The 26,847-nt window shown below is 44.2% G+C and overlaps 1 protein-coding gene across 1 annotated transcript in view; it reads left to right on the forward strand.

The window, feature by feature from the left end:
- The window catches only part of LOC115642291 (DNA repair protein complementing XP-G cells-like), an 88,783-nt gene that overhangs the window by 25,760 nt on the left and 36,176 nt on the right, over positions 1 to 26,847 (forward strand). The window contains 6 exon segments of the mRNA XM_030545763.1: positions 513 to 800; positions 17,205 to 17,295; positions 18,839 to 19,014; positions 21,398 to 21,513; positions 21,593 to 21,685; positions 22,853 to 22,913. Coding sequence (XP_030401623.1) covers positions 513 to 800; positions 17,205 to 17,295; positions 18,839 to 19,014; positions 21,398 to 21,513; positions 21,593 to 21,685; positions 22,853 to 22,913 — 825 coding nt within the window.

The raw sequence follows: 26,847 nt of genomic DNA on the forward strand, positions 1-26,847 counted from the left end.
GTATTGTGTAGAAGATTAGGAAGGGAACTAGTAAAAGAGTTGAAGAAACTAAACTAAAGCAGTTTGTTACATAAATATTCAAAATATTTTCATAAATAATACTCAGGAGCGGCGCCAAAGTTTCTGGCACTCTAGGCCGAATTTGGGGGGTGGCATTTTGTGCGCTCCCCCCGGGGTGCGCGGGAGCTTCCGGTTCCACTCCCATCACGTTGCTGAAGAAGGACCCCGTGCCAAAATGCCGCAGGCGACAGCGGCAGTCATTCAGTTGCTCAGTTGCCTGCCGCTGTTTTCCGCGGCACGTTGGCAGAAGGTCCTTTTTCAACGGCGCAACGAGAGCAGAACCGGAAGCTCCCATGTGCCCCATGAGGAGTGCACAAAATGCCGCCCTCCACCCTGAATTCTGGTGCCCTAGGCGACCGCCTAGGGTCGCCTAATGGAAGCGCCGGCCCTGACAATGCTTAAATACTTTTTCTCTGCACACTTTTTAACAAAACACTTTTTACCTTTGTCAGGTAGGAGGAAACCTGCATTGTATCATTGCTTTTCAGAGACTTAACTGGCAAAGGTTTGATCCTTGGAACTTCCCATTTGGAAACATTAGACGAGATATGCAACCACAAGCACAGGGAATTGCCAAATCTGAAAGCGAAGACAATATCACCAAGAAACAGCATGGACATCTGGGTAGATCTTTCAGTGCGGGTTTCCATCAAGAATCCATGTGGAAGAAGATGTATAATCTTCATGGGAGGAGGAACAGTGGATATCAGAGTTATACTGATTATGAAGGGAATGATAGAAATTAACTTTAGTACAGCACAGCTGATGTACTAAAGTTTTGCTAAGACATAGTAGGAGTTTATTAAGCCTGAGTACATATGAATAGAAATGGTATAAAATGCAATCTCATAGTTATTTAAATACTGTATGGTTGTGTTGGGTAACATCAGACGTGTAAACTAACAAATAAGCACAGATTATTGTACTTTGTAATCAGAGTAAATGTAATAAGCAAACTGTTACTTCAAATAATTGAACTGCATTTGGGACCGTGAAAACAAAAGAACAAATTGTGGTTAAAGCCATTTATGTAAACAAACAGCATTGAAAAGTATTCAAAGCATGAAACTTTGTATCTTATGACTTTCCAAAGTGATTGATTATTCTGCATACTATATAAAGATAAAAATGTAGACATTTCCTTCCTTTTTAACATTTTATTTTTCTTTTAAATTCAGTAAGGCTGCCATTGTCAATTAGAAATATTGTAATACAAAAAACTTGTCAAACTTAACTGAGTGGGTGGTCTCAGTCTAATTCCTAGTGGACTAGTGTTCATGTCCCTTAAAATAATAATATTTTGCCAACTGGTACCAATTAGTGCTATTGTATCTGAAAAGCCTGAGATTGTTTGTACAGGGAAAATGACATTACTCTGGGTCAGGCTTGAGGCACCATGGTAGGGTGGGCTTGTGCTGTTACCCCTCCTCTGCCTGTTATGTAGATAAAGTAGTTGACTTCTGACTACAGCATTTTTGTGAGCATTGAATTCACTTCAATTTCCACAGGCTTCTTAAATAAAAATGAAGTTGAATTTGCTGATAACCAGGCTGAACACACTTTGGCCTGTTGGCTGTTTTTTCCTTCATTGTGTCTCCCAATTTCTTAGTGTTTTTACTTGTTAATTTTTCTATGACGGGTGACACTATTAAGTACCAAAAAATGCTAGCAGTCCTAACAGCATATCTATCAGCAAACAATTTATATTTTTTCAGGTTTCCATGTAAAGCACCTATATTTGGACTAATATAACTTTGCCCAAAAACATTTTAGCAGTTATAACATTCTATATACAAATGATGTGCCCAAGGATTAATTTTGTTGACATGAACTCTTGTCATGGAATGCAGGGTTTTTTGTGGTCTGCTGCTTTTGTTAATCAAAAAACGAGAGACTTTTAGACAATTTTCTTCATCCAATAAAATTTGTTTTCTACTTTTGTCAGTTGTTTGTTTTGGGAATGTCCCTGTTCTTAGTCTTGAAGAGTTTATCCTCTGAGGGACTATTCCTGCTTCTCTCACTCAGCGGAATAGCCCCACTGAAGTTTCCTGAATGACACCTTTATGACTGAGTCCATAATATGTCTGCTGTTGTATGGATTGTATCTGCTTTTTTTTTTTAAAGTATCTTTGTTTAAGAAAATCATAATGTGGGATATATTAAGCATATGAATTTAAAAGCAGCATTTCTTTCCTATAAGAGAGGCTAATTTGCAGGGGAAGTAAAGGCAGGTGTGGGATAAGCAGGACAGTTGATAATGGTGTTTTTCCACTGTTTGGACTTAAGGCATCCCAGTACTGGTCCATTTCTGGTAGGGGACATTGATGCTATTCTCCTTCAATTATAAGACCATATGGAACTGTTGATAAACTTGGGACCTTTTCCATTGTTACATTTTTATTTAGCAGGGCTAATGTCCATTTTGCTAATCTGGGACTAGAAACATGTCCATCATTAATTTTTTTCTGTTAATATATATTTCACAGGTGAATGTGATGTCTTAAGAAGCATTGGGGATAATCCTACTAAATACACTCGATGTTGCAAAATCCAAGCCAAGGCAAATACCTCTTTCTCACAAGGAATAAATTCTTGTTCCACTCACTTCAGGACTTTAGAGACATATGCCAGTGGTTGAAGACCTGTTTCGTGGTCTGGTCGTAATACGCTACTCATTCCAGTACTGGTGGTAGTCAACTGGAGCATAAAAGGTTGTCCTACTTTGGGGTATGTGTAGCAGAGTGGTCCCCTGCTCCTGCCCTGAAGGGCTTAAAACAGCCCAGGAGAGGGCTGTGGCTGGGGCAAGAAGCCTGGGCTGATTGGGGAAAGTAGGTTCAGCTGTGGCCATGCCCCAGTTAGGCCCAGCTGGCCCCTATAAGAGGCTGTGAGCCAGAAGCCCGAACAGTCTCTCTCCGTTTATAGAGGGAGATGGACTTGGCTGCAGGGACCTGAGCAGGGTACCTGAGTGGAGCAGGACTGGGAAAAGGCTGAGGAGCTGGGGAGCTCCAGCCTGGAAAGTCCCAGGCTGTGGCCTAACAGAAGGCCAAGGGGTACTGGGAGTTGCAGAGGGCAGCCCAGGGGTAGGCCAAGGCAGCAGGTCCAAACCAAATCTTGCAAGTGATGAGTAGGCTGATATTGCAGTCTGCCCCAGGGCATGCGGGCTAGATGATGACTGGCAGTAGCCTGATACTGAGGCGAGGTGGGGATAGTGGGTTGGGGGTTCCCCTGGGAGGGGGAGACCCAGAACTGCTGGGGTATTGCCAGGGGGCAGCACCCCAGTTAAAGGGGCACCGGGGTGCAGGGAGGGACACAGGGGCCAGAGGACGCTCTGCAGCTGGAACAAGCTAATTCACAGAAATCACCAGCAGGAGGTGCCACGGGGTGAGTCCGCTTGTCTACAGTATGGAGCTTTTGCTAATGCTTTCTGCTGTTCTTATCCCCTTTCCCAGTCATTTCCCTTTTAAAATGACTTAGACAGTGGGCTGGCTTTCTCTGCATAATTCTCTTGAGAAATTTGTCATACCCCAAAACTATCTTAAAGTAGTTATACCACTGGGGGCTGGTAATTTTTGCAATAATTCTACTCATTGTTATCTGGTGATCGTCCCTTTTGTCCTGATGTTACTCCTACGTAGTTTACTTGCTGCTGGCATATCTGAGCTTTTTCTGGACTAACCTTAAACCCTGCTTCCTTTATTTTCTGTAATACATGATCTAATTCTTTCTAAATTTCTAAATTCTTTTACTTAGTTTTTGTGTTTATAAGGCATCATGTACATATAATATGATATCCTTATTAGGCGTGTTATCCCATATTTGTTCATGTGCATATGGCAGATAGCAGGGCTGTTACGGAAACCTTGTGGAGGTTGACAAAAATAAAATGGGCTTCCTTGGAATGTACAGGCAAACTTGTACCAGGAGTCCAGATGCAAAGGAATTGCAAAGAATGCATTGGCTAAATTTGAAACAGTGAACCATCATACTCCTATGATAATGGAGGCAATTACTTTGGGATACTTTGCCACTACTGGAGCTGTCATTGGAGTCACTTTATTAAGAGGCCTAAGATCGATAGTCTTCAAGTTTTACTATCTGCCTTTAAAACTGGCCAAATAGCTGCATTATTGGTATTCTGTTGTTCAACAATAATACCTTATTCTAAAAGCCCTTGGATAGTTTTCATTAAACTACATTCTGCCTCCTTAGGATATTTATATTGTCTTTGAAGTGGGGGATCTGGTCCGGTGATCAAGACTTCTGCTTCTATTTTTCCACATTCTGCCTTATTGGTTGTCCAGACTTCCTTATACTTTGTGCTATTTCCAGAACCTCTGTTGGCCAATCAGCCCATTTTATTTCTTCTGCTTTGATAGCAGCTAATCTATATCCTGCCTCAATAACAATAGGTAGATCTATTGTTCTGGCCTTATTGTCAGTATTTCCCACAATAATTTACCAAATCTACTGTTACCTCCAAGCTTACCTAATACATCAACGCCAATTATTCTATCGCCATCTAAATTCATCATTCCAAACTGTTCTTTACCTTTTTCTTCCTCCCTAATTGAAAATGAACTGGAGCACTAAATGGCACTCTACTCATTGCTTCATTAAATCCTTGCAGCTTCCTGACTATTACAGGAGGTCCAAATAAATTCCTATCCTTTGTACTAACTGAAGAAAATGAGGCATCTGAGTCTACTAACATATTCTGTCTGAATGCTCCCCTATTCAACTCCATATACACAGTGGGTATCCCCCAGTCATCTGCTTGTAAATGTGCCACTACCTTAGCATGATTTTCTTTTCCCAACATTGGGGAGATGGGGGGGGCGCTTGGCCTCCCTACGCTTGATTTGGAGGGTGAGGTAGAGCCGTCAGCATGCTCCTTTTATGATTCAGCAGTCTTCAAAGTAGTTGTTTTGTAGGAAGCCCATGAATTTGTTTTTAGGGTCATACTGCAGCAATTCTCCACATAACCGATTTCTTCCTGGATCACCTTTTGTTGATTCATGAGGAACGAACTTTCTGTTCCTATTTCCTTCTTGCTTTATTCTTTCTCTATTTTGCTGACTTTGTTGATTTCCTTGTCCTCTGGGGCGATTATTAGAAAAAGTTATTACTGATACTTTCTCAGGTTTTCTTTTCTGAAGTAATTTCAGAGGTGGCATTGTTTCCCACTGTATTTCATTTAGTCTTTTCACTTTATCTTCTGTAATGTGGAGAGGGGTATGTGGAGGATCATCAGAGACCATTGCCATTCTGATCATTGGATCAAATCCTAGTATTAATGCTCTTTTATACTGTGGGGAATCATATATCAGTTGATATCCTAATGGGATGATTCCTGTATGTTTGTATAATAAATTCTTTCTAGCTATAGTTCAAGTCTTTCCTTTGATCGTTGCTTTTCCTTATGAAACCATGCCACTGGATCTTCTCCAGGAAAGAAAAGCTTCAAGATTTCTCTACCAGTATCACCTTCTTCTCCTCCCTGGATATCATAAGGAAGCCCAGAAAATTCATCTGAATGTATGCACTCTTTTATTAATGCAGAGATCATTTCCAGGTATCCCTGTTGTTTTAGCTAGCCATCCGTTCACTGTGTTCTTGTTCAAAGGACTCATGGATTTTCCTAGAGCTCTAATTTGCTCAGAGGTATAGGGTCTCTCCTTTACCCTCTCTCCTGTTTCCATTGGTGGTAGTTTTGGTTACTGTGGAGGTAATAATCGGAGCTACGGGAGGTGGCCTTTGATATTCTGGCTCTTCCCTCGGTGGACTAAAATTCTGGAGTAGACTCTTTGGGATTATCATCATAGCAAGGAGGGCCCATATCTTCTTCATCTGATTTCACCACTCTAGGAACTTTATTGCTGTTATGACTCCTCTGCTGGCTTTCAGTTCTTCCTTTAGTACATGAATTTGTCTTCTGCAGGCTAAATGATTTATTCTTTTTTCCTCTTTTGCATCTGAGATGACCAGCTTCATAATAGATAGACAAGCTGCTGCTTTTTGTTTCCAGTAGGGAGTGCCATACTGTTAACATCCAGATAGATAATCTAGCATGAGCCTACCCAGGGACGCCAATTTGTTACCCCCCTATTTGGACTTAAGGTATCCCAGTACTGGCTTGTCTATCCAATGGGAAAGAAAAGTGATGATCTGCCCTAAATGAATTGCCAGAGTATTACCAGGGGGTTTGTCTCCGACTCACAGAAGACTCCCCAGAGCAGGCTAATTCTGCTAACCCTTGAAAGGGCACAGATAGAGCCCTCTGATCAAGAATAGACATACAAGCAATAATACTTCAAAAACAAAATCTTATTTATTGAGGGAAAAATTAGGTGATTACAGTATATTCAGTAACACAAGAAAGAAAAAAAATTACAAAGTATAATAAGTAAAGCAAGAAACATTGTAATTTTTTTTCTTGCTTTACCTATTATACATTGTACATTTTTTCTATCATAAGTAATAAGGCACAATTAGATTAGTGTTCAAAATCATATATTTAGGAGGTACAAGAGACTATACCAGGGATCAGCAACCTTTCAGAAGTGGTGTGCCAAGTCTTCATTTCTTCACTCTAATTTAAGGTTTTGTGTGCCGGTAATATAGTTAAATGTTTTTAGAAGGTCTCTTTCTATAAGTCTATAATACATAACTAAACTATTGTTGTATGTAAAGCAATTAAGGTTTTTAAAATATTCAAGAAGCTTCATTTAAAATTAAATTAAAATGCAGAGCCCCCGGACCGGTGGCCAGGATCCAGGCAGTGGGAGTGCCATTGAAAATCAGCTTGCGTGCCGCAGGTTGCCTACCCCTGGACTGCACAGACTGAGACAAACACACTGTTGCGAGTTCGTGCACACTGAACTTTTTATTTATATGCATAAGGTCTCCAGTATAACATTATACAACAAAGATTACAATGTAACAAACAAATATCTAATGCATATGCATAAAACAGCACTGCAACACAGCATTAAAGAGACATTGAACAATTAACAATTACCATTTTGCAAGCAGGGGCCAGCTGCTCACAGGATGGGGTGAGGCTGGTCACACTTATGGATATGTCTACACTACGGGATTATTCTGATTTTACATAAACCGGTTTTGTAAAACAGATTGTATAAAGTCGAGTATACGTGGCCACACTAAGCACATTAATTCGGCGGTGTGCGTCCATGTACCGAAGCTAGCATCGATTTCCAGAGCGTTGCACTGTGGGTAGCTATCCCATAGCTATCCCATAGTTCCCGCAGTCTCCCCCGCCCATTGGAATTCTGAGTTGAAATCCCAATGCAAAAACAGTGTCGCAGGTGATTCTGGGTAAATGTCGTCACTCAATCCTTCCTCTGTGGAAAGCAATGGCAGACAATCATTTCGCGCCCTTTTTCACTTGATTGCCCTGGCAGATGCCATACCATGGCAACCGTGGAGGCCGTTTTGCCTTTTGTCACTGTCACCGTATGTGTACTGGATGCTGCTGACAGACATGGTACTGCAGTGCTACAAGCAGCATTCATTTGCCTTTGCAAGGTAGCAGAGACGGTTACCATCCCTACTGCACCATCTGCCATGCCATTGTAAATTGGCGATGAGGTGACGGTTATCAGTCGTTCTGTACCGTCTGCTGCTGTCATGGGTGCTCCTGGCTGGCCTTGCTGAGGTCGGCTGGCGGTGCATGGACAAAAATGGGAATGACTCCCCAGGTCATTCCCTTCTTTATGTTTTGTCTAAAAATAGTCCTGCCTAGAATATGGGGCAAGTGTACTAGAGAACCAGAGAGCACAGCTGCTCCGGGTCAGAGCCCCAGAGCTCCCGCAGAAATGATGAGCTGCATGCCATTCTAGGGGGTGCCCCTGCAACAACCCCACTCATTGCTTCCCTCCTCCCCCAGCCATCCTGGGCTACTGTGGCAGTGTCCCCCCATTTGTTGATGAAGTAATAAAGAATGCAGGAATAAGAAACACTGACTTTTTAGTGAGATAAAATGAGGGAGAGGAAGCCTCCAGCTGCTATGATAGTCCAGGCAGGACGTTAAAGGGTGGCGGGGGAGAGGAGCCCAGCCTCCCGCTGCTATGATAGTCCAGGCAGTACAGAATCTTTTCTTTAGACATGAAAGGGGGTGGGGCGGGGGCTGATGGAGCTCAGCCTCCAGTTGCTATGATGAAGACGGTTACCAGCAGTTCTGTACCATCTGCCGGGAATGACCAGGAGTCATTCCCATTTTTACCCAGGCGCCCCCGGCCAACCTCACTGAGGCCAGCCAGGAGCACTCACGGGCTGATGATGACGATGGATAGCAGTCATATTGTACCATCCACCACCGGGAAGGGGATGCTGGTGTTCAGTGCTGCAGCACCCCATCTACCAGTAGCATGCAGTAGACATAGGGTGACATTGAAAAAAGGCGAGACTTTTTTTTCCCTGTTCGTTCAGTGGGGTGGGAAGGGTGTAAATTGACGACATATACCCTGAAACACCCGGGAAAATGTTTTTGACCCTTCAGGCATTGGGAGCTCAGCCAAGAATGCAGATGCTTTTCGGGGACTGTGGGATAGTTAGAGTCCTCAGTACCCCCTCCCTCCCTCCCTCCCTCCATGAGCATCCATTTGATTCTTTGGCTTTCCGTTATGCTTGTCACACAGCACTGCACTGTGCTGTGGCCTCTATCTATCATAGCCTGGAGATTTTTTCAAATGCTTTGTCATTTCTTTTTCTGTAACGGAGCTCTGATATAACAGATTTGTCTCCCCATACAGCGATCAGATCCAGTATCCCCTGTACGGTCCATGCTGGAGCTCTTTTTGGATTTGGAACTGCATCGCCACCCGTGCTGATCAGAGCTCCACGCTGGGCAAACAGGAAATGAAATTCAAAAGTTCTTGGGGCTTTTCCTGTCTAGCTGGCCAGTACCTCCGAGTTCAGATTGCTGTCCAGAGCGGTCACAATGGTGCACTGTGGGATACCGCCCAGAGGCCAATACTATCGATTTGCGGCCACACTAACCCTAATCCGACATTGCAATACCAATTTCAGCGCTAATCCTCTCGTTGGGGAGGAGTATTGCAATCGGTTTAAAGAGCCCTTTATATCAATATAAAGGACCTCGTTGTGTGGACGGGTGCAGAGTTAAATCGGTTTAACGCTGCTAAATTCAGTTTAAACACGTAGTATGGACCAGGCCTCAGAAGCAGGCATCCAGCTTTATTGACAGACACACACAAGCAGCCTTTAAAAACAGCCAAGGAATCAGACTTACTCATTCTTTTCTCAATCCCTCTGATCGTCAGGGTTCCTTCTGATCTGTCTGTTCCTGGATGGTATTGTTGTAATTGTCTCCAGTCTGCACTACTGCCTCCCTGGTTGTCTTCTCGATCTTCTGTTCTCGTCCCGCTTTTCTCCGCTCTTTCTCCCTCTCAACCACCACACCAAGCCTACTTTTGACCAGTCTTATATTCAGTCTGATTGATTGACCTTTCAAACTCCCTGTGTGCATGGCACCTTGTTCAGCCAATCAGCTTCCATTCTGAAATCATAGCTAGTCCTCCATCTTGAGAAGTCAGTAGGAAGTCAACGTGTCCATTATTTGGGATATTTTAACTATAAACTATCATTAATTATAACTTACTTAAAGCATCTAGTCTAAAACTAACTACTGTTCCCTACAAACTAAAACACTGATGCTATCACTACCATTGTAATGCTAATTGGGAGAGTTGAATTGTTCATGTTTCTCACACCCTGCCCCCCTTCTGATTGTCAGTATCTCTATCCAGGGTGCTGCAATCTGTACAGGATTCAAGCAAGTGAAAACTTCTGGTAACACTCCCCTCCTTGTTTGTCTATCCATCACTTTATTGGCTTGATGAGTGCAATGAGTGTGTAGTTTTGTTCAGTGTTGGCTCAAGGCTTTTATATTCATGAGACCGAGCGTAGACATGTCTTTGTAGAAGAAGAAACGATTACTAACATTCTTGTAACTGTTGTTCTTCGAGATGTGTTGCTTGTGTCCATTCCAATACCCACTCTCCTACCCCTCTGTCAGAGCAGCCAGCAAGAAGGAACTGAAGGGGTGGTGGGTTGGCAGGGCCCTATATTGAGTGCCATGAAGGTGTGACCCCAGAGGGCACTCAGGCCAACCTGATCCATCCTGCAAGGGGAAAAATCTTCCAGCTGCCATACACGTGGCACGTGCACCAAATTAGAATGGCCATGAGCAACACATCTTGAAGAACAACAGCTACTAGAAGGTTAGTAACCGTTTCTTTTTTTTAAAAATACCAGAGCACACAGATATAGGTTACATAGTAATTATAATGAGGTAAGCTACCAGGAACAAAAAAGCAGATAATGAAAATCATAAATTTCTTTTTAAAATTGTGTTTCTTCTTTCTCTCATTCTTTTGTTCTGCTATGTATGTTGAGTATTTAGGTGAGGAGGAATAGCTCAGTGGTTTGAGAATTGGCCTGCTAAACCAATCCTTCAGGGGGCCACTTAGGGATCTGGGGCAAAATCAGTACTTTGGTCCTGCTAGTGAAGGCAGAGGGCTGGACTTGATGACCTTTCAGGGTCCCTTCCAGTTCTGTGAGATAGGTATATCTCAAATTATTATTATTAAGCTCTACAGAGTAGAAACCTGTCTTATTCTGTGTCTAGCACCTACCACATTTTTGTATGATTTATAAATAATCAGTACATATAATAACAGTGTGAGAATAATCTGTGATCAAAATACATTTATTCAGCACTGTTATAAAGCCTCTCGGAGGGAACACCTAATACAGCACCTAATACAACACAAGGAAATTAGCACCTAATACAACACAAGGAAAAACCAGCTATGGAAATCTCCTGGCATTTTCTCTAGCATTCTGTGGGGTTTCCCTAACAAGACAGGGTCAGCTGCCAGATCTTGTGCTGCCAACTCATTCTCAACATTTGCTGTTATGGAACACTGAGTCCATTAAAACCTTTTCCAGTGACTCCACATTGTAACTTTCTAGGGAACTTTCTCTCCTGAGGGCTAGATAAGTTTTCTGTTGGTTTTATATCACTCTTTCCTAACTTGGTGCTACATGTTTTTAGCCAGTTTTGAGATGGTAATTTTGACATCAGCAAGTGTTGAATCAGAACTGAAAGGATAAATCTATTTTGCTCAGACTGAACATGGCTGACCTACTCCAAATACTGCGTCTAATCTTCGGATATCCCTTGATACAAGGATGATTCTGCCAAGGGGGTTTGTTGGTGGGTTTTTAAGTGGCTGAGGAGCCCAATTCGTGCCCTGAAGATTTTCCCACAGAAGTGATGGTTGTAATCTTGAAGGAGACTTAGTTGTTGGCTGGACTATTGTGCCCTTTCTTTCCACCTTCGTCGCTTTTCAGTCTGATGTGCATGTCTGTTTTCCTCAAAGTGATCTGTGGCTTGATGTATGGTGTGGCACCACTTCTGATGCCCTCCATAAGCCCTTTTTGCCTGACTTAACTAAGAGAAGAGTACTTGCTTCTGTGATAAAAGATTTTGCCTCAGTTGTTCCAATTACCAGAAAAACCTCAGAATGGGGTTTAAAATCAGAAAATTATAACTTGCTTAATTAGACATAGAAAGGACTGTGGTAGTGTTAGGATCCTTTGAGATGCTTAGATTAGTAATTAGTTTTAAGAATAAATCTTTAATTAGATAAAAATTAATAGTAGTTTACATTAGAAAATCCATTAATAGTGGCTATAGGGTGATGTAGTGGAAGATTCCATTTCTAAGACTGTAGGGATCCATTACCTATGGCGTAATAATTTCACTTCCTGTAACGCAATGGGGAATGACTCGACTCAGCAAAATTCCATAGGGATACATTATAGCCCTTAGGAATACATGGGACTTCCAGTGAGGAGGAAGAGCTATTAGCCACATGTTGGTACATGTGACATAATTAGCATATGCGAATCTGAAATTAGCATACACTAAATCCTAGATGCTGATTGGCTGAGCCTGAGTATCATATGTTGGTACACATGACTTAAATTAGCATATGCTAATCTCCGAAAGCTGATTGGCTGAATCAGTGAGTGAATTATGTTGATGAGCTGACCAAATCGTATATAATGGCGACAGACAGCAGGCTAGACTTTGTAGTGGGATCAGAGACCTTGAAGAGAGAAGAAACTGCAGAACACCTAGGAAGGAGAAGACACACAACAAGCAGCAGCAATTGCAGCTGCGGAACCCTGCAAAGCATAAGCTGCCTGAAAAGTGTTACTGCAGCAGTAGTAGCAGCAGCAGTTCCAACGTTGCCCAGAGCAACAGCTGTTTCTGCTACCCAGCCAGCAGTGGGTCACCCCAGCAGCTTCCGTCTCTCCTACCTGAGGAGCCACTTTACTTCAGGCGTAGGTAACTGTTCAGCACAGCAGCTACTGGAGACTGCCATCAGCAAACAGCCATTGATGACAAACTGTGACAGAGCAGAAGGACCTTTTTATCTGACACGGTTCAGAAGGATTCTATAAGAAAACCCTTGGTATGGTGTTGAACCCTTGTAAGTTCAACCTTCTTCTATTTTATTATCCCAGACTATATGGGTTTTGCTTGTAAATAAAGCAGGGTGGCTGTGGAGTGAGTGAGATCTTCCCCTACCCATCTTTTAACCGCCTGGCCAGTGCTTATTGGATGTCTAGCTTTAAGTAGTTAGTAGTGAATGTTTAATTGATATATTGTTATATACTGTTATCAACCGAAGTTGGTATTATAGTTTTGCATCTTTAGTTGCCACGTCACTTCATTCCCTTTTCAACTGTAACCCCTATTATATCTATCTCTATTATTTTACTGTAACCACTCATTTCTAAATAAATATTATTTTTGTATGCCAACAATTGAGAAGTCCTTGAAAAGTCCAGTCAACCTCTGTCTGACCAGCCTGAATTATTGCTCCAAAGCCATGAATGCTTTGGAGCAACATGCAGCTCTTAGATGATGTCTGGATGCTTAAAGGCTGTTGCAGAGGTGATTCTGAATCCACATTGCCTAAGCAGGGGTTAGAGAATAAATCAACTACAAACAGTCCCCTTCCCAACTCCAGCAGCCCTGAAGCTCCTGTTCTCTACCTCCCAATCCCAGCCATTTTAGAGCCTGACTTCTCAGCCCAGCTACTTTGAATCACCTAGCAGCCAGAGTTTGTACTGAGTGAATGGGAGGAGGGACAGACCAGCCAAAATAATAATACAAAACGAGCAGGTCAGCTAAGGCTGGCGTTGCCTTGCCAAGGCCACTGCTCCTGCATGATCACCGACCCACCATGTCTTTAAGGCCCTGTTAAACACTGTCCTGTTACCTGGGTTTCTTTCAACCCAAAGCTCTTCATAACTTTTACTCTGTCCAAGGTGGTGTCAGGAAATAAATCAGGGGAGACACGGCCATCTGACTTATAGATGGCTGGCACAAAGCTAAACTTTACTTAGTCTCAAGCACTTACACACGTCCGCAACAGGTTAGTAAAAAACCCCAATCCTCAATAATTACCGAAGCTGAGTGTGGCTCTCGAGTGGCACAGCGGCAGCCTTCCAGTGGCCAAATCTTCCGTCTGCTGGTGGGTACCACAAGATGCGTCCAGAGGGAGAGTCCTCGAAGAGTCCCTCAACTCAACTTTTTCCCCTAATTTATACATTAGTAATATGACGTCACTTAAAGAAAACTTGTTAACCAAGCAGTTTCAAATGTCAAGGAAGAGGTTTCCTTCTGGTCAACGATTAACCAGGTGTGGTTTTTCAGAGTTTGCACACCTTGAGGCCCTGTCAGACTCATTCCTGAGGGCATGTGGACAAGCTTCCTGTTTTTCTAAAATGCAGGTATCAGCAATTTCAACACAATTTTTATCTGGAAGGACATGGTGTCAGGCTGCCCTTTCTGTGGAACCCAAAACCCCCTCCCCTCCTGCCTTGGTTAAGCTAAGGCTGCTGCATGGCCAATTTATGGCCTGCTGACCTGGCTGCTTTTAGCAATAAACAATAGTGGTTTCAGGCACTTTACTGGTTTGCCAAAAACTCCCCGTATAGTCCCTCTCCCTTCTTCCCTGCCACCTGAGGGTCTGCCGTTCCACAGCCAGTGCACCCCCCAGCCCTAGGGTTGCCAACTTTCTAATGACAGAAAACAGAACAGACTCTCCCTACCCCACCTCTACCCCCAAGGCACTGCCTCTGCCACACCCCTTTCCTAAGGCCCCACCCCCTGCTCATTTCATCGCCCCTCCCTCCTTGCTTGCTCTGAAATCTACAAGAGAGGAAGTCTACAAGATGAAACAAAAGTAGGAGGATGTCCTGTTTATGAATAAAGACAAAGGATTGTTCTGGTATATGTTGGTGTGCAAGGAAACATACTGGGTTCTTCACTGAGGAAGCAAGCTGATAGTGTGCTTGATCATGAAATGAGGGTTCCAGCCAATCTGGCTGTAAAGCATTACAAGGATTTGGGGTGATTATTATACTATAAGACATAAGAGTATCTAATTAAGTCTAGCCCCTAGGATGCGCATTATGATTTTATATGTAACCATGTTTCCAATATGTCTACTTGCTGTTACTTGAATCTCTGTGTTCTGTTAAATAAACTCATATTTGGTTTCACTATAAACATATCTAAATGCTGTGAGTTAAGCAGAGTGGTGATCTGAGTGGAGCTGGTAAGCTGGGGTATACTGTTTCATCTTTGGAAGCAGAAAATCCATGAATACTGTGAGTTTCCAGGGGACCAGGGTCTGGACACTCCAGAGAGATGCTCAGAGGCCTCAAGTGTTGGGATGTGCCAATCACTTAACCATCTGATGAAGTGGGTATTAACCCATGAAAGCTTATGCGCCAATATGTCTGTTAGTCTATTAGGTGCCACAGGACTCTTTGTCGCTTTTTACAGATCCAGACTAATACGGCTATCCCTCTGATACTTATCCCGTAGAGTAATGACAGGACCTGTGAGGTCTAGAGTGGAGTGCTTGTGTTGCCAGTGGAGCTGGAGGCTGATCCATGGCAGGTGCAGACAAGGCTTCCTCACGCTATGGGCAGGTGGTAGCCAGGAGTCTCACAACCCTGGATGCTCTTGGAAAGCATCACACATGTCAACACAACTGGGGGCTTAAGAGGCCCGAGGAACTGGTTTTGGGACCTCGGGCAGCTGGACTGCAGAGTGCCATTACTCAAGGAAAGGCTCAGACATGAGGTCTGTGCCTGGGAGTGTGCCCTAGAATCACAGACCTATAAACAATAAATGAATCAGGGGGCTTAGAAGCATCTGGGGTCCAGGACTGGATCTGCTTACAACAGATTGGTGGCTTTTCCACAGAGACGACTGGGCGAGGTTGTAACATTAAGTATCACATTAACTTGCAAGTGCTCAGCATCTATCAGGATTCGGCCTTTAGTGCACAGGACACATTTTATTTAAGTTTCTCTTGACAGTTGAAACACCTACAACACATGGTTTGAGACAAGCCAATCACAAAAAAAGTACACAAATTGTGAGCCAAATTCTGACATGCCCTTATCTATTTGGTGTCAAGTATCAGAGGGTTATCTGTGTTAGACATGCATCCGATGAAGTGGGTATTCATCCAGGAAAGCTCATGCTCCAAATCGTTTGTTAGCCCATACAACTCTTTGTCGCTTTTATCTATTTGGCAGTGTTGCGAATTCTCAGTTTTACGTGAAGACTTGCCGTATTTTTTATTGTTAATACCCGAGACTTGGAGTCAAGTAATTACATGAGAATCTCAGGTTTCAATTAAAAAAAAAAGGCCCCAATCCTGAAACGGCTTCTGCACGTGCTTGACTTTATTGCTGTGCGCAGCAGCCCCACGGACTCCCAGCGATGATAACGTTACGCAGGTACATAACTGTGTGTAGGCGGAACTGGGACATAAGTTTCTAGCCCTTGGGATGGCCTAGAAAAGCTTCAGAGTCTGGCCCATACCCGGCCGGACCCCTGCCCCAGTTGCGGGAAAGGGCGCCTGATAGAGCCGCCTGGGGAGCCGCCTTCCAACGGCGGATAAAATGGGGGGAGGGGGCTGCGCGCGCGGTGACCCGGGAGCGGTTAGTTTCAGTCGAGCGCGAACTACAACTCCCAGCATGCCCCGCGCCCTATGGCAATCGGCTGGGGAGGCCGGGCTGCTGCGGGGTCGGGGCTCGGCCCGTTCCGCGGGGGAGAAGGAGCCGGTTCGGCGGTAACGTGGGGCGATGGTGCCGCTGCATAAGTGGGGGTGGGGCGCGTAGGCTGGGGCGCGCTGAGCCTGAGCCGAGCCAGCGCCGCGCCCTGGGGCGGGGCGCTCGGAACCGACCCTCCCCGCGGCCAGGCCGCGGCAGCCGCTCCCGCTTCTCGGGGCAGAGCCGGGCCTGGGGCGGCAGCGAGACCGAGTATCTGGGGGGAGGGGCTGGATAGTAACCACCCGCCTCCCGTCACTCGCTGTGGCAGAGCCGCGCTTCCCACGGTAGGAGGTCTGTACAGGAGCAATTAGACTGAAGCGGCGGTGGGTTTTTGTTGTTGCACTTCTTGTTATCTTTAAAGAGATTGAAAGGAAATTGTCAGGTCGGATTTAGCTCAGAGTTCGGGTTTTATGAACAAACGTACTTATAAAAAAGGATCGGGGGTCGGGGGAGGAGATCAGAGAGCTTTGATCAAATAAATACGCCACCAGACATTGCAGTGTTTTGCTGATGCTCAGTTAAAGCGGAGAACCAGCTTTCACTTTTCTTTTTTCTTTTCTATTTCAAGTTGGCCAGAAGGTTGCATGTTTTTCTCTTTAGTGTAGACTTTACAACGATTCATGTTTTGTCATTGCCAACAGAGGAAGGATGGGCCGATATTCAAACGATTTGTCACAAGTCTAGGATTTAGGACTCCTGGGTTTAACTTGTATTTCACAGTGACCTAGATCAGCACTACCTGCTTATGGCCTGGACTTTTTTTGCCTTGAGAGATCACCTTGTGCAATACTGCTATGCTAACTAGAAGTACTGGAGGTGGCCCTCCCTTACTATATATAAAAGACAGGGCTACGAAGCGTCATGTATTTGGTGTTGCAGTCATGCTTTTGACAGCCATGTCATGCATTCCCACATCTTACCTGAAATGTCATTTGTCTAGGTGAACAATGGGAGTTCAAGGACTTTGGAAACTGCTTGAATGCTCTGGAAGACCCATAAACCCAGAAACTTTGGAAGGAAAAATTCTTGCTGTTGGTATCCTTAAAACCTTGAGTTGACATACCGTTGCTGAAACATGCTGGTCCATCTATCCCATTGTGAAAAGATGCAGAAATATCCTAAATTGACCTTACCAAAACACCTGCTAGGTCTAGGCATGGTACAGGTATAGACCTTGTGAGTTTGACAGATGAAATCTTATGACTGGAAAGATCGAGTGACAAGGAGTGTTTTAACTGTTTTGGTCTTTATAGCTTACACACACATGTAGAATGAAATGTTCCAGTAGAGGGTGTGCTAATTGGAAAAGCTGAAAGGGACTGAATTCATTCTGTATGTAGGATTTCACCTTTGGTTCATGCCAAAAGAGGATGAGGTGGAATGATGCATCTGATTGACTCTAGCTCTGCTCCTGAAGTGTTTCTCTATACATTAAAGTGCAGTCTATTAATAAAAGGCTTTTCAGTGTTATCAAAGGCACATTCTAAGCCTCTGTATTTAAGACATAGTTCAGACATTTGAAATGAGTTACACTGCAGTTTAGCCTGACGTTACAAAGAGGAGTTTCAAAACCCTGTATTAGCTCAGGAAGAGACATAGGCTAGGATTTTTTTTAAAAAATTCATAACCTGGCGTGGTCTGGCCTAGTTGGCTGGCCAAACCGGTATAGCTTAGTTTGGATATGGCTGAGGTGTGTGTTTGTTAAAAAAAAAATAATAATAATGATAAATGCTATATAAACCACTTATACCACATTCATCATCTGAGCATCAACATATGGTTGCAAAGCATATTTGTTTCAGCACTCTAAATGGGGCCAAAAGGAGTGGGATTCTGTAACAGTTTTGCTTAAGACAGATACACTGGCTGAAAATTTATAAGAGCATGCATAGGACACCTCTTTAGAAAATGAAGGTGTATTTTTTTTTGGAACAAAACCAAACCCTTGCCAGAATTCTGTGTGTTTTATTTTTATTATCCTATATATGGCATTGAAACTAACCACTATTCTTAGTTATCTTCATGGTTTGACTTCAGGGATTACTAGTAAAAATGTAGGAATCGAAGGATGATAACAAACAATAATTAAACTTGTGCCTTTATTGTTATAGATTCCTTACCCAAACAAATGACAGGTTATAGGAGTCTGTATTTCATAACCTTATCTGATGTCTGCTCTACTGATGGTCATTTGAAGTAGAATATAAAAAAAGAGGAAACTAATAGCTATCTTCTGGGTCAGGAAAAATCAGTTCAAATCATCTTGTTAACATGGAGGAAAGCTGGGAAGCTATTACATTCATTCACTTACATGAGCAGTGAGGGTTGTTGTATTGGTTGCAGAGTGACTCCATTGCTGCTCTTTGGCTTGGATATGGTGTTAAGAATTCCTTCCTCTTCCATCTTCACTATTCCTTGGAGGATCAAGCGACTTCTTGTATACAAACCTAGCTACTGAGACTTGGAACAGTAGACAAGATTTAGACCTAAATAAATTTAATATAGCTTGTTTATTGCGTGGTTAACATGAAATGTGCTTGTAAGACTACACATTTTTTTCTCTTAACTGTCCTTCAAGATATTAGCATTTGGTTGAATCAAGCAGTAAAAGGAGCAAGGGACCGTCATGGTAACACCATACAAAATGCTCACCTACTCACTTTGTTCCATCGACTCTGCAAGCTGTTATTTTTTCGAATCCGGCCTGTCTTCGTTTTTGATGGGGAGGCACCACTACTGAAGAGGCAAACTTTGGTTTGTACTTTTTTTGAGTAATTTTATGTTATGTTCTTTGTGGTTCTAAATAAGATAGAGATTTATCAATAGGAAAGTTGATAGAGTAGGTGCCCAGTCCTGCATCTTTGTAGTGAATGGCAATGCTGTCACTAATGTCAGTGAGAGCAGGATTGGCCTTAAATCAGCTACAGCAAGGGTCGGCAACCTCTGGCATGCGGCTCGCCAGGGTAAGCACCCTGGTGGGCCAGGCCAGTTTGTTTATCTGCCGCATCATCAGGTTCGATGGACTGTGGCTCCCGCTGGCCACGGTCTGCCGTCCCAGGCCAATGAGGGTAGCGGAAAGCCGTGGCTAACACATCCCTGAGCCCAAGGCACTGGCCCCATTGGCTTGGGATGGTGAACCATGGCCAGTGGGAGCCGCGGTCCGCCGAATCTGACAACGTGGCAGATAAACAAAGTGGCCCTGCCCGCCAGGGTGCTTGCCCTGGCGAGCCGCGTGCCAGAGGTTGCTGACCCCGGAGCTACAGTAAGTGCAGAAACAAAGGCTCCTCTTATACATTGTTTCCTCATGAACATACGCATAATTATAGTCTAAAGATCAGATTATAATGTTTAATTATTGTGCTTTATGCAAGTGACTTGACATATTTAAACTAATCTCAAAAATTCTAGTTTCTCACTTGTCGGAGCATGTGTATTTTTAAATGAGTGAGTAAAAGCTATAACGGGGCAGCAACCTTTCAGAAGTGGTGTGCGGAGTCTTCATTTGTTCACTTTAATTTAAGGTTTCACGTGCCAGTAATACATTTTAACATTTTTAGGAGGTCTCTTTCCATAAGTCTATAATATATAACTAAACTATTGTTGTATGTAAAGTAAATGAAGTTTTTTAAAAAAATGTTTAAGAAACTTCATTTAAAATTAAATTAAAATGCAGAGCACCCCTGGACCAGTGGCCAGAACCTGGGCAGTGTGAGGGCCAATGAAAATCAGCTCACGTGACGCCTTTGGCATGTGTGCCTAGGTTGCCTACCCCAATCTATAATTACCACAGTGACTTTGGTGATAAACTAAATGGTGGGCAGGTAGATTTTGTGTCTGGGTTGGTAAATTCTGATTTCAAGTTTACAAAGATAATTTATGTGGTGAATCACTGCTGTGGTTCTACAAACGTGTGCAGAAATCTCATTAATATTGGGGGTCCTTTGTGCTAGGTACTGTGCAAGCCAAATCAATGGCCTCTGATTAGGCAACCATTGTGTGGTGGACCTTGTCCCTTCATGGGGTCTCCATTAATTTAATGGGGATACCTCTGGACACTGAAGTTAATGGGGCCTAGTAGAGGGGGTTGTCTGCACAGAATCAGTTGCAGGACTGAACCCTAAATTAAGATAAGACACAAGAAGTCTGTGAAAAGAGGAAGTAGGAGAGAGAGAATAAAGATAGCAGTGGCAGGGAAGTGTGCAGACTGTGTGCAGTTTACCAGGTTATTTAAAAAAAAAAATCAGACATTAAGCATAACAAGAATCCACCATTCTTCTCAATTGTTTAAGTGAGGTACACTGTGCATTAGAAGTCAGTTATAATTTCACAAGTACCTATATAATGAACCTGGGCTAATCCAGTTTAGTAGTGGATGACTTTCATTTCATAATCCTTTCCTGTTTTAATACTTTTGCAATTATGAAAAAAAAAAGCCCTATAAAAAGATTGGAACTTATTTGTGATTGGGGTGAGGAATTATTTAAAAAAAAATCGAATCATTCCAGCACATCTCTCGCAGGGAACAATGCTTGCCACGTCCTGTGGTGTTTCTTTTGAAATGTAGCATGGCTATTAGAAAACTGGATCATCCAGCTGTTCTATTTTTATAAAATGATTAGTACTAAAGTTAATTTTTTTTCAAAGTACTTTTATTTAATTTTGATTAATTTAAACAAGGGAAAGTGATACTATTATGTGATTTGCTGCTCATCGTTTTCTTAGAAAGCAGGAAATCTTTAAAAAAGCCATTCAAAATCCAGGAAAAACCCTTCTGGGATGCTGTAGATACCAGATGTATGTATATGATCATAGCAGATTTGTGATAACCATGAGGGAGGAGGAAAAGTCTAGCAGCTTCCAGGATACCAATTTTAAAACTGGAAGTCAATGAGGAAAGATTGCAGGATTGGGCTCTTTTATAGATAATGATCTAGTTTCTGATATTTATGCTGGCATGATATGGAAAGCTCATGTTCATTAATATGAGAACCATTCTTTTTTATAAAAATAAAAAATCTGTCACCTACAGTGTCTCAATTTACAGCTTATTATAAGAGTAATTCATTTGAAAAATATCTTCCATTAACCAGAAATGTCCTTTTAGTGAAATCTGATGTTGGTCATTGCATGTTCGCAGGCAAAACGAAGACAAAGAAAAGATTTGGCAGTCAGTGACTCTAAGAAAACTACTGAAAAACTCTTGAAAACTTTCCTGAAAAGACAAGCTATCAAAACAGCTTTAACAGGCAAAAGGCAAGGTCAAAAGTATTATTTTCCTCTTGTTTCAGTGGCAGTTTTTGCTTAGATATTAACTCTTCCAACTTTTTTTAAGCAATGAAGCACTGCCCAGTATTTCACAAGTTCGAAGAGAAGAAATTGATGATATGTATGTATTGTCTTCTTTACAAGAGGAAGAAAAAAAGAGGTAAGCAATGCTAAGACAAGTAGCTCAGTCTGATATGTAAAAATCCATATTGAAAGTTTTTAATGCTGTTTTTGAGATTGTTGATTAATCTACTCTTTGTCCTAGAGTGTTCCTCCATGGGATGGAAACTGTATTTACTTGCTGCTATTTATTTTGAGTTAACCTTGTTTTCGTGAAAGAGGTGGGGCTGATAACCCTGAGACTGAAGCCCTCTTGTATCTATAGGGGAGTGACTGGTAGAGCAAGCTTTCCTGTACCAACCTGTACATGTGCCTCCATCCTGATCTGAAGTGACTTCTGAAGATGAGAGGGCTAGATCAGTCTTAAGGCCTATTCAGCTGGCCTTTTTTTTTTTGTTTTTTTTTATCAGAGTAGCCAGCAGGGGTACTGTTTATGTTTTTAGTTTTTTAATGTAGCTGTTTCTGTGTTAAGAATCAGAATGAGGCCTCCAAATAACTGTCACAACTGACCTAGTTAAGTTTTGTCTGAGTATCTCATTACCCAGTAGTGATGATTAAGGCTTCGATTTTTGTCGTGGCTATTTCCAGTAAAAGTCATGGACAGGTCACAGGCAATAAATACATAATTCACGGAAGCCTTGACTTGTCCTTGACTTTTGCTAAAAACATTCCTGACTAAAAGGGGAGTGAGGCGTGTCCAGCACCCTACCCCGCTGCATGAAGCAGCTGGGAGCTACGGCCCCCACGCCTGCGCAGTGACTGGGAGCTGAGGGGGTGGGGTGTCCCCCACTACCCTGCAGGGCTGGGAGCTGCTGGGGGGCCCATGGTGGCTGGAGAGCTCCAGGGTTCCCCTGCTGCCCATGACGGCTGGGCAGCTTGGGGGGCCCTGCTACTGGCGGTGGCGGGTCTGCTGCGGTGCCCCAATGTCACAGAAGTCTCTGGAAGTCACAGATTCTGTGACTTCTGTGACAATCATGGCCTTAGTGATGATCTTTGTATCCAATCCAATTCCTCTCCATCTTTTCTGCTAACCTGTGTCTTTTTTTTAATTATACATTTCAGATTAGTTAGTTCCTTAGTTTTCCTGTTCATGAGCAAGCAGTAGGTTAATTCTGTTTTGCCTGTTATAAAAAACTTTATTGGTATGTATGTTTAAAAAACCCTACAGCTTCCTTTTTGTCCACCTAGCTTCCTTTTGTAATTTTAGTTCAGAAGACGAAGATGAAAAAGAGTGGGAAGAGAGAATGAGCCAAAAAAAAATATTGCAGGTAACTGCATTTGACAACTTTGTAATTGTGTCAAGTATCAGAGGGGTAGCCATGTTTGTCTGGATCTGTAAAAGCAGCAAAGAGTCCTGTGGCACCATATAGACTGTTGATTACTGATTACTCTCGCCCCTTGCTCCACCAATATGGCCACCAGGTGCCCGTTATCTACCGGGTAATGAGCGTTGGGGTAGGGCGGAGGTTCGATCACTGGATGCCCTGCGGGGGGGTGTCAAGTGCCCACGGGTAGCGACGGAGAGCACGCAAGCAATCACTCTTAGTGTTTAAGAGAATAAGGGTTTATTAAATGAATCACAGATAATGATAAGGGAGAACACGATCAGTTACATCTGGGGCTTACAACACACTACCAAAGCAAATAATACAAATACTGCAATTACAAATAAAAGCTGGCCCTGGTATTTTTCTAAGTCCCAATAGTTATTTAGATCATTCCAGGGGTTAGTAGAAGTGATATTGGTGCTATTAGTAATCATAAGTGCAGCAACTAATTTCCCTAAATAAATTGTGAGGCTCAACTGATCCCCCTTGCTTTCGAGATTTCCTGGTCGACGGGTTTCCCCTAGCAGGAGTCTCGGGGCGGCTGGAATCAGTCTTTGCCTCTTATCTATCAATACAGAATACTTAACAGCTAATTATACTTACACATACAAACCACAAAAGTTTCATTACGGCCGGCAAACGGTTAGGCTTCAGGAAACGCGTGAGCCGAGAGAGCCTTCAGGGTGATCAGGCCTGGATACGGTTTCGACAGGAATTCGGGGTCTCTCCGCCCGTCCCCGGGAGGGGACCGGCAATATATAGTAAATTTGTCGTCATAGTTTGTGATAAGCCAATTGGGGGGTCGCGAGTGGCAAATGCCCATACAAGGGAGGCAGTGGGCCCCAACGTCCCTACCCAGGAAGCGACTGTTGTCAGGGGAACTTTGTCCCTCCAGGCTGGCTGACCACAAGGCTGCTTTTCCTGTTGCAAGTTCTGCTTTCTGGGCAGCTACGTGACCAGTGGCAGTTCTGAGGGGTGGGGGAGAAATCCGTTGGGGGATGGAGGCCGGAGCACCCGTTGTCTGGCCCTGGGGCCCCATTTGGGGGTCTAACATGCCCCCATGCTCCGGCCGACAACGCCCCACGTACCTAAACCTCAGTGTCTGAGTCAGCATCCGCCCCTACGAGCGGACGTTTCTCAGTGGCCGAGGCAATAAGGGCACTTCCCACCATCCGCCGAACACAGGCCTTCACAAAAGCGCACCCAAGGCAGAGGAGGCAGAGGCCCACCACAAGCGACACAAAAAGGGATTGAAAATAAGCCTTATAGGCTCCAAGGCCCAACCACTCCAGCCATGACCAGAAGCGGAAGGTCTCTCTGGACTCACGCACAGCGGTTCCTAAGGCCTTAAGATCATCAATTACTTCAGTTAAGTTTCCAGAAATAGAAGAAAGAGAGATACAGCACTTATCTTTAAACTGGGGATACATAGATACAAGGGTTTCACAAAAATCCCGTGATTGTAACAAAAATTGTATCATTAAGCGATTCTGAAAAGTATAATCTGCTAATTCACCTAGCCGCTGATTAACTAAAGTAAAGCCTTTTGCAGTAGTATTAGCTAGCGTTTCAATAGCCAGTGATTGAAATAATACTTGCTCACGCAATAACATGTACCCCACGGGGTTGAACGAGACTACTGAAGAAACCATAGAGGACAACGCCCCTTTCGCCCTTTCCCACCATCCCCAAGAACGTCGAACCCTCCCGGCTGAACTGGGCTGCCAGGTCTTAACATAAACACCGCCCCCTTTTATCAGGAGAGAGCCAATAGTACATATGCCCTTGGGGTTGGGGGGGAGTGCCGCAAAGGCAACCTTGCCACATAGCCAGAAATGACCGGGTCGTAATCTGTTTAAAACCCAATTAGAATAAAAATAGGTGTGCTTAAGAGGGTTAAAAAAGGTGCTAAAGGGTGGGGCCCAGACATCTATTTCCACGACAGTTGTATTGACTATTGGCAAGGGGGTGTCCCGATCCATAACAACGTCACTGTAAGACACGTTGCCATAGACAAGGGTTTGGGAACAATTCGGATACGTGCCGACCCAATGAGGTGAGTCTGACCGGTTTTTATGTCCCTCCCTGCCATAAAATGCCCAACAGTGGGACGCCACGGGTCTCTGTGCCGGTGACAAGGGGAGTGGGTCCCTGCAGCGTGCTCTAGTTCTATTAAAAATAGGGAAAACAAGAGGGGAAATGGGGTTAAAAAGGTCATTTGTGCAACCTATCCACTGCGCGGTAGGGAGCCACTGAGCTGAGGGGGAAGAGCAATTAAGGGGACCATTAATACTACTAAAGTTAAACACTAACGGTAATAAATCAAACAAAGGCCTATTTACAGACAGCTTGTTAGAACATGCAAGGCAGTTATCAGAGGTCAGCGAAGATAAGTCGATGTTTCCTCCCAGTGCTTCCTGGATCCAATAGGCTGCAAACAGAAGGTGATGGGCATTTTCGCCCACAGGATACCGTCTCAGGTTCAGCAGAGGTGGGCCCCTCCGATCGTCGTTCTGGCTCCCTGCCGCTATGGCAAACTGTAAGACAGAACAGAAGGCGGCCTTATTGGCCCCCGTTAGTTCGCTCCTGACTCAGAACGTTTGCTTATCCAGTTATGGTGGACCAAGGTGTGGGTGCCCTGGGCATCCACAACCGTGTAGGTATTAGGATATTTACCTGCACTCACAATTTGTGCGGCGTAGGGTTCCCGGCGACCTGAGGCCTGTGGCTCAGCCACCCAGACTAGTTGATCAGGGTGATATACAGGAGTCCAGGGACCTCTAGGTCTGGGGCTGATCTCCGGCCAACGAGAATAGTTTGCATTGAGGGAGATAAGAACCTGGGGTAATAGCGCACTCCAGCCCTTGTAGTCATCGTTGGGATTAACTGAACGTATCATGGTTTTCAGAACCCCGATTTTCCGCTCTACAACACCGTTACTTTCGGGGTGATACTTCAAGTGAATATGGAGGGAAGCCCCCCATCCCAGCACTAATGCTTCGAAACGTTTGCTGGTAAACGGGGGTCCTCCATCTGCTTGAACCTCGGAGGGCACACCCCATGCTGCAGCTACCTGTTGCAGCGCCCCAGCCACGGCCGCAGCCGTGGTGGTATTCAGGGGAATGCAGTGAGTTTGACGGGAGCCCAAATCTACCACTACCAGAGCCTTAGGGTGGCGACGGGCTCCGGGTAGGGGTCCCATTAAGTCTATTTGCCACACCGCGCCAGGAGGGAAGTACTCTGCAGCGTACGCCCACCGCTCGTAGCGCGGGCGGTTTTGGGACTTGATTTGTGCACACTTAAGGCAGGCCTGCACGACTCTTTCGCAGTCCTGCCGCCGCACCTCAGGCTTTCCCTGAGCGCCTAGGGCTAACTGATTGTATAGGCGGCCGCTAGGCAAATGCCCCCAATCCTCATGAAGCCATTGGAGGAATGGGTCGGTGTTAAGCTGGGGCTGCTGCCCCAGGCACACTTGGGGTGGTGCCTGAACTTCCCTCATTCTGTGATCCAATTCGGAGTGGAGGGGGTTAGAGTCAGGACGATGTGACGGGCAATGGGTTACAAACCAGGGCCGTGGGAACTTACGTACGAGGTCAAAAATAGTCTCCCACAGGGGCGTAAATGCTGTGGGGTTAGCCTCTCCCGTGAGGATGCTGAGACAAAATTGTGAGTCTATGCCTAGCACGACCTGAGCAGAAACGGAATGGGCCTGGGTAACGTGCTGGGCAGCGAGAAGAACCCCATGAACTTCGCTATGCTGGGCCGATGAACCCGGGGGAAGGAGGTCAACCTGGAAGTGGTCGCATTTAGCACAGAGGACACCTGCCCGGGGGGTCGGGGAAGTGCCCCCATCAGATACAATCCAGGGGTCATA

The sequence above is a fragment of the Gopherus evgoodei genome, chromosome 1 (assembly GCF_007399415.2).
Source record: "Gopherus evgoodei ecotype Sinaloan lineage chromosome 1, rGopEvg1_v1.p, whole genome shotgun sequence".
NCBI lineage: Eukaryota > Metazoa > Chordata > Testudines > Testudinidae > Gopherus > Gopherus evgoodei.